General features: G+C 34.5%; 1 protein-coding gene across 2 annotated transcripts; it reads left to right on the top strand.

Moving 5' to 3' along the window:
• The first annotated feature begins 479 nt into the window (after positions 1-479).
• unc (uncoordinated) lies at positions 480-8,511 on the top strand. 2 transcript variants are annotated; one of them, XM_073979641.1, is made up of 6 exons: positions 480-857; positions 1,130-2,076; positions 3,733-3,855; positions 3,919-4,107; positions 4,167-4,387; positions 6,733-8,511. In XM_073979641.1, the coding sequence occupies exons 1-6, from the start codon at positions 680-682 to the stop codon at positions 8,429-8,431; spliced, it is 3,357 nt and encodes a 1,118-aa protein (XP_073835742.1). In that variant the 5' UTR covers positions 480-679; the 3' UTR covers positions 8,432-8,511. The 2 variants fall into 2 exon arrangements, with proteins under 2 accessions (XP_073835742.1, XP_073835743.1); XM_073979642.1 differs by having other exon boundaries at positions 571-857; positions 1,208-2,076.
• The last annotated feature ends 576 nt before the right edge of the window (positions 8,512-9,087 follow it).

Here is a 9,087-nt window from a genome sequence, read left to right as displayed (position 1 = left end):
TTTCGGTTTCTCGATACGGATATGTTAAAACCGTCACGCAGAAACCACTTTAAATTGGTTATATTTTATGAATAAAGTTGAGTGTTTTTTAATCAATTTCCGGTTTTGGTATCACGGTACGAGTTCTGAATGACTATTTTGACGTTCCATTAAAAATAAGTTATTTTGACCATTTTTAGAGTGTTTCAACAATAATAGTGTACATTTAACCATTATTTTGCTATCCTCTAAAAATAACCAAGTTTTTTATTCTACGTTGATAAGAACGAAACCGAAACCACCGAAATACGGCACAATTTCTATGGGAGCCGTTCATCACCTTTACAACTTTTGTAATTTTTACTTTTTAATAGAGTACGGGAACATACTACTTGTTAATTGTAGCTTGGCAGTCTGCATCGTATGTTCAGTTAATCGGTTATATCACTGAACATATCCATTGCCACACCAGCTGTCAACCGTTACACTTGACTGATTTCAAAATAAAAACAAACCCTCTAATGCTGGTAGCCCTTTAATTTGTGTTTATGTGGCCAGTAATTACGTCCCACGCAATGGTCATGTGCAGCGGTCGCCAGTTTTAGTGAAGTAAAAAATTGTTTAAAATAAAAAAAAAGTTTAAATTAAAATAAATAAAAAAAATCAAGTTGAAGAGTTACAATAATCAAAGGAAAAAACAATGTCAGAAGCTTGTGATACTGGTGCAAAAAAAGTGAATTTGGCCGATTTGTCAAATATACCGGCAAATGAATTTGAAAAACATTTTCATGAGTGGATGGAACGTGATGATGTAGCGCGGGCCTTACAAGCCAAACTAAGATGTGATTTGATACAAAATTTTAACAAAACAAATTTAGGTAAGCATATTTAAAAAAGAAGTAGTTAAAAGAGATGCCAGTAAGTGAAAGGATTTTTACACTGCTTTCACTTTCCTAACTTTCATTTCTATGCTTTTAGTGTGTCACCATGGTTGCCAATGACAACCAAACCACAGTAAGTTGTGGCATACATATCCATTATGTTGCTTTATTGCATATCATAATTATTGAACCATGGCTCGCTCGCACTACCATCGAAATGGATAATTCCAAAAGTGAATGTTATTAATGCAAATGCTTTATCTTAACAGGAAAACAAATACAGGCCCATACCATGTCAGTAACTGGTGGTTCAACTTATCGCTTGACTTTATCACCTTTAATTTTAGCCCTAAATACTTTGGTAGCCGAATTTCTATATGCTCAAAATTGTCATTTTACATTATCGGTATTTTGCACTGAGATACCTTTTCGCAATACTTTGCCAGATTTTGAAAGTATGCGCCATTATCGTTTTAATGAAAGAGAAATAAATGATATTTGGGAAGCTGTGACAGGAACAGCGGCCACCAAAAGATGCCTTGATTCTGCAATACTTGAAGAATATGAAACCGATATCACTACTTCGTTATTATTGTTGATTTTAAAAAGCTTACTAAATATGAAACCTCCAGAAATGTTACACAAAACAGTAGAAATTCAAACGGATGGTGAAACGCATTTTCATTATCAACAAAAACAATCGATTTCGGTACAAACTACAACAACGCCAAAATCTCCTGCCAAATCCGCTGCCAAAAGTCCAGATAATTTACGGCTTATAAATAAATACCTTTTAATACTCTCACAAAAAGTCAACGAAATGACCCGGGAGTTTGAAATGTTAATTAAACAGAGAAATCTGAAGAGACCCAACAAGCCACGATCCAGAGAATTCCAAACACTTAATAAAAGCCTAGAACGCATTAATGAAAATGTTAAACAACTGACGAAATGTAAACCCAAGGGGAAACGTTTGACAAATGTTGTAGAATCTATTGATAATTTAACCAAACAATTTGGTAAATGTGCTGAGAGTTTTGGTCAAGTTACTAGAGAATTGGCGAAGAGGGAAAAGCAAAGTGGCTTTATCAGTCATGAAACTCCTAAACAAAATTCACAAGAAAAACATACAGAAACGGAAATACAAGAAAAATCATATTCAGAATGGATTCATGAAATGCGTACAACTGAAAATGGAAAGAAGTTTTTGGAGAGGGTAAGTGGAAGTTTTTAAATTTTTGAATTTACACTGGTAGAAATTGAAATAAACCTAAAGCATGCAATATGGCATATCAATCAATTTCCGATAGAAGCTATATCAGTACATTTCTCCGGAAAACTATAACACAAAATTAAAACAATTTTTTATTTAAAGCAGTTTAAGTGCTTTCGATGATATATTGGAATTTATACCGAAGATATTCTAGTGCAAGTCCATACTATTTGAGATAATTACCAAAAATTTCTAAAATTCGCAAAAATGATCTGGAATGACCCGATCAATCACGATATCTTTCGAATTGGGTACCCGATTTGCTTGAAACTGCAAATCGGCATATTTTTCAAACTTACAGGGTCTAAATTATTCCTCTTCACCCCACTGATAACTCCGATGACTATCGAAAGGGGTGACCAACATTAGTTTTAACATTGCACTGCACATTTTTCCTACAAACTTGAACCAAGTTCCAAGAAAGTCTAATCGCCACAAAAGTTCAAAATGTTCACTTAGGGAAGTTTAAGTGCTGTTCGAGGATTGTATTGAAAGTATTACGAAATATAATCGTTGTATCCCAGATTGCCACCGTAGTGCAATGGTATGCACACTCGCCTTGCACGCTTAAGGTCGTGAGTTCGATTTCTCGGCCAGGCAACATCAAAACTTTTCAACGGTGGTAAAATATCCATCAGAAATGTTGGCGACATTTTCTGAGTATTTCAGTCATGTAAAACTTCTAACTATTATTATTATTATTAATTATTATTATTATTATTATTAATTATTATTATTATTATTTTTATTATTATTATTATTATTATTATTATTATTATTATTATTATTATTATTATTATTATTATTATTATTATTATTATTATTATTATTATTATTATTATTATTATTATTATTATTATTATTAATGATATTATTATTATTATTATTATTACTATTATTATTATTAATGTTATTATTATTATTATTTTTGTTATTATTATTATTATTTTTATTATTTTTATTATTACTATTATTATTATTTTTATTATTATTATCATCATCATCGTTGTTATTATTATTATAATCCCTGATTACATATGCATCTCGAAATATTCGACATCAAATATCTCAAGCCCCTCTTGGCATTATCCGAAAATGGGGTCGTTTCTCAAAATTAGAGAAATAGGATTTTATTCGTTGACGTAGACACTGTTGCACATTTCAGTTGAATATTTAGGGTCACTCATTCATACAACTGCCGCACAAATGTTTTGCCCATATGCCTGATTTTTATTGCAGATCGTCCTTGTGACCTCTATTATAACGGTATATTTTTATTCTCCGTAGTTCCCCACACTCGATTAAATGGAGGATTTTATTCATGTAGGATTGTAGGATTTTATTTATGTCAGAAGCCTAAAATTTTTCGCCTCGACTCAGATTTTTAGTCTGATCTTGGATCGTTTCAAAAATGTCCCAGCTTTGCCATTTAGTAAAACGCCATTTCATTTAAAAAGTTTTGAATCTGATCATAGGACTTTTAAGTCCACCATATCTGCTAATCAATTTTTAATTCATAGACTTTGGGTATTTAACTACCGGGAAAGCCGGTTGATTCTTCTTACTTGTTTTTCTGATCACTTTTCTTTCCTTATTCAGGTGGAACATTCATTGTCCAAAGCTTTGGCCAAACATAAAGAGAAGTGGGAAAATGAAAACGAAATCAAAATGAAGCAAATGAAAACTTTTATAAAATTGCATTACAAGCAGAAAATGTTAACGGTAAGACAAATAAAAAACTAAATAAAAACATTTCGAAAAACTTAACTATAAACATTATTTTAGCTCCTATCTCGACAAAGTTCTGACGAACAAACAAATGAGGCTCGAAAACTAAATGAGACCATTGAAATGAAATTGAAAAATTTCGAGACCAAACAAATGGAGTTATTGGAGAAGTTGCAAGAATCCTCGTTTGAATTGCAGGAGGCACAAAAGGCATTACAAGAGAAGGCAAATAACCAAAAGGACAAGGTGCGTATATGAAATTATCTGATTGAAATTTAATAATAGTTATTTTCGTTTTATAACAGCCACATAAAAGCGCGGAAACCCCTGTAAATGTTCTTGAAAGCGACCAGAAACTTGAAAACAATGATATTACGAATTTAAATCATGCGACACCACATCTTAACAACAAAACAAATTTAAAGGATATTAAAGAAGTGAATATAAATAAACCTATAGATACAAATGACGGAGATTTGATAACTCCCCGAGATCACAATATCGAACGTATAATCAACGAAGCCAAGTAAGTTTTCATAACAACAATATTGACAGTAGTCAAAGGAAAATAGCGAGGAGGAGATTGGATGAAACAGAGAGGTGGGGAAGAAAGGGGATTAATTGAACTTAGTCTAGTATGACCCGCCCATTGCTATTTAAGACTCCTACAATATCTTAACAGGACCACAGGATCTATGGAAGAGTACAAGAGGGGTGCGATCTCATGGGTATCAAGTAGCCTTTTTATACCCTTAGCATTTATGCTAACGAGGGTATATACACTTTCATACGGACAAAATGTGCCTCATCGAAATAATGCTTTTAGACCGAAGATGGATTATATCGGTCCACTCCTTCCGGTATCAAAAGTTCGGAAATTTTTGGAAAATGTTTGCGTACGATAACTCTTGAGGGAAGCAACCGATTTGGTTCATACTTTGCACATCGTGAATTTTCTACCAGACTTAGATGTGGTTTCAATACGGACTCAATCGGTCCACTCCTTCGGGTACATCCCATACAAAATTTCAGAAATGTTCAGTTTAGGACCTGCTCTCGAATCGCTTTGATTTTTGTTGTAGCAACTTGTATTCACTGCCCCCCCATACGACGGTATAAGTTTCATCAGGGGCAAGTCCATACTTCCTGAGAAAATTGCCTGAAAGGTAAAAAAACCCCTATGACACCGTGTGTAGTGGTTGGAGCGCAAGATAACTCTCGAACCGATCTGCCGTTTCTGTCCAAAATGTGGCCTTCGTAATATTTTGTGCAAACTTAGTTTAAGTTCAAAGATAAGCCATATCGGTCCACTCCTTCAGGCATCTCCCCCACAAAAGTTCAAAAATGTTCGGAAAAATTGGGCACACGATAACTCGTGATGGGAGTGACCGATTTGGTCCATACTTTAGACATCCTAATATATCTACCACATATATGTATATCAGGTTCGAATATGGACTATATTTCTCCACTCCTTCGGGTACCTCCCACACAAAATTTTGGATAAATTCACTTTAAGAACTGCTCTTGAATCACTTTTTGTTGAAGCAACTTGCATTCGCATACGACAATAAAAGTTTTTCATGGGCAAGTCCAAACTTCTTGAGAAAAAAAGCCCGAAAATTGTAAAAAAACCCCTATGACACCATATGTAATGGCTGGAGAGCTCGAACCGACTTCCACACTTGGATATTGTAATATTTTTTCGAATATTAGATTAGATTCGAAAATATTCGCTAAAATGGCAGGCGCGATTTCTCATAGGCGTAGCAACCGATTTGGTCCAAAGCCCTACCTATCGATTTGCCCGCAAATTTTTGAGCTTTAAACCTATCCATACTTTTGTCGGTTCATACGTCCAAAATTTTGCAAACCCCCCTAAATACATAATTTTTTTTTGTTGAAAAAAAAAGTATTTCAATCCACACAGGCTGAGACTGTCGGCAAAGCCGACTGATACATTTTTACTTGTTCTTTTGTTCGTCAGACGAGGACATCGGCACGGAAGGTGCTCGATTGTTTCCCATCTTCTCATAGCCTGTACAACAACAATGTAGCCTGTTGTTACCCTCCCACTGACGTGTTATAGGACTTATGCTAGCAATTCTTATCTTTGACTTGCGAACTGAGAAAAGTGACGCAGTTTTACGTCGTGAGATGTCGTGAACCGCCCATGTTGCCAGATCTTTACGGTTTTCTCAAACTTATTGAGTTTGTCGAAAAAAGAGCAAAGCTTGACACAGTACTTCACCTGCAGGTCAGAAAACAGCGAACCCTTTGCTAGTTCATCATCTGTTTCGTATCCCTCATCAAAATTTAACAAACATATCACAAGTATATAAAACATACCTACAATTTTGAACAGTTTTAATAGAGAAGGACCTTAGCGCCTTTAGAACCACCTGGCTATCCTCATATGCTGTGACTACTCTGTCTGCAGAGTCTGCAACTCCCACTAATAAGTCTAAGGCTTTGAACCTTTCGTCCGAGGATCAGTTCTTCACAGTAGACTCTAGCTCGCTTTCCTACTTTCATTTACGACCCACCGGTAAAGATAGACTACCAGGAAGTGGCCTGCCCTGCGCCCACTCATTATAATTGCAGTTATGTCAAAGTCCAGAGTTGGCGAAATGTAGTCGGTTTTACATCACCTGTCATTTACCCCTAGCCGTGAACAAAATTCGGTTTGATGCTAGCAGATTATAATAGACATCCTTGTAGGCTCGAAAATGGGTCTCTGCTAATAGATTTGGAGTCTCTAGAGCGGAGTCTAGTATTTAGGAGATTATAAGATCGGGGTTAAAGTGCTCCGAGCTTTTACCAATACTACTAACAACCTACCCAAACAACTAATTCCTATTTATCTTTCAGAATTCGTTTAAAACAATTGGAAACTGAAGGTAATTGTTTAGAGAAACATTTTCAAAATTACCTCGAACGTCGACGAAAAGAAAATCAATGCCGAGAGGAAACCACAAAACAGCTTATACAACAGAGTCAAACAAAAACATCTGAAATCTTGAGCCAGATTGGTACAAGTAAAACAACACCTCCGAACGCCGCTGAAAAACGTCTTCTATTCAGATCACAAAGTAAATCTTTTCCCATTCAAGAAGACGACCTAGATTTGGATGAAGAATTTTTAAAACTAAAAGAAAAACTTACAACAGCTCAAACGAATTTGGAAACTACAACTCATGAAAGTTCCCCATCGATTGAACTAAAAAATGCCATACTGGATGCCAAAGAGAAATTCTTTGAAAATGAGCAACTATTTCGCGAGCGTAAGGAAAGAGAATTAATGAAAGAATGTGCATCCTCTAATCAGCGTGATGACGCAGTGGATAATCCTCTCAGTTTTTGGAACTCAAGTCTTGATTTTGAATCTCAAATGGATATTGGCAAATGTACGGAAAGGGAACAAATCATTGTTTTTAATATAAATAACAGTGTGGAAAACAACGATGAAAGGATTAAGACTCAGTATCAAGAAACACCTGTTGATGATAAAATTAATGAACTGGTTACCAAAAGTGGAACAATTGCCCATCAAAAAAAGTCCCCACGTAGAGAATTGTTTCCAAGCAAAGAGTCGAAAGTAAATGCTAGAGAAACTATAAGGAGAAACGATTCGTTGCCATCTGTTAACACAAATTTAAGACAAACCTTAAAGGATCTTAAAACCTACACTCAAAGTTTGGATATGAGAAAAGATAAATCCGAAGGAAATAGTGAAGATTTAATAAAACAATCGATGGCGAAAATGAAACAACTTTTCGAGGAAAATACAAAAGAAAAAACAAAATTGAGAAACACATTAGAAAGTATTACAAATGTTTCGAAAAATGCTTCTACTAGCGGAACAACTTATGGCGAGCGGACTTTAATGCAAACAACTTCTGAAGAGGATCCAAATGGTATAACAAAAACAGGTTACACTTCCGGAACTGTTTCTACATTTGATTACACTGGAGTTTCAACGTATGGAGCAGGACATTTAAATCAAAACACATTAGATTTAAATTTAACTACAAATACAAATACAACGATATCTGCCTCACCTACATCCCTGGTTTCTGTGGATGGAAATTTAAAAGAAGATTTAAATACGAATAAAACCACAACAACTCCAGAGGAAACAATCGAGACACAATTGAATATGCCACTATTAATGAAACCTTTAAAAAATAATATTCCAATGCCACCACCTCTACAGCTAACAACAAGTGACAGTGAAGAAGATAGTTTAAAATCAAACACAAAAGAAAATCAAGATTCTGCTGCTGGTATTAGTGAAATATCAAGTGATGAAGATATTATTATGCCGCCTAGTGGTAAAGACATGCCAAAATTGGTATTAACTACCAATAAACAAGGTGATACTAGTCTAGAAATTGGAGAAGCCAGAAGTGAAGCTCATCCCGTTTTTATAGCATTGCCTAGGCTTAGCATTAGTGAAAGTTCTGAGAATACTGATCCAGCATACGATGGGGCTATGGACAAGAAGGAGTTAAGCAAAAAATCACATGTTAGAACCAGTGATGAGAGTGAAGGCGACTTTTGGGCTTAGAAAATTTGGCCTAATGGACAATAATTTATTATTATATTTTTGTAATAGTTAAATAAATATATGAATACTTTATATAAAAATGTAATTGTTCTTAAATTAAATGAGTCCTAACGATTCTAAGGTTAGTCATCCAATGATGTTACTTCCCACATGGATAAGTTATATCATAGGTTGATTTAACACTTCCGATATGTAATCAATTTTGCTTTCATTGCATCACTGAAATACTTCCTTTACTCTTCCACAGATGGTGGGGCCATATCTTCGTACATTATACCCTATACCATTTTACTACATTGTACTTTGCATAATTGAAATACTTGTCTTTTAATCAAATCAATTGTCTTTCAATAACATAACACATGAAGTTTTAAACACATATTATCCAAATTATGTCATAATAAACTTTTACGCATTGTATGCTTTTGTGGTTATTACATTTTGAATTAGAAAAATTCAACATCATCTTCACAAATTGTTTACTTTCTTCTTTATACTATTCAATTCAATAGTTTCACTTTCATATCCGTTGTCAATGACTTTTGTGCTGTGCATTGAATTTAATTTTTCTTCAGCCGGAAATAAACCACAAAACGACTGACTTTGCAACAATTAAATCAATTCGGTTATATGGGTATGGCTTGTGCGCCACCATA

Source organism: Musca autumnalis, unplaced genomic scaffold, assembly GCF_047663935.1.
Source record: "Musca autumnalis isolate F117 unplaced genomic scaffold, ASM4766393v1 scaffold_3, whole genome shotgun sequence".
Taxonomy (NCBI): Eukaryota; Metazoa; Arthropoda; class Insecta; order Diptera; family Muscidae; genus Musca; species Musca autumnalis.
The sequence above is the reverse complement of the archived record's forward strand: the minus strand, read 5'-3'. Positions and strand labels throughout refer to the sequence as shown.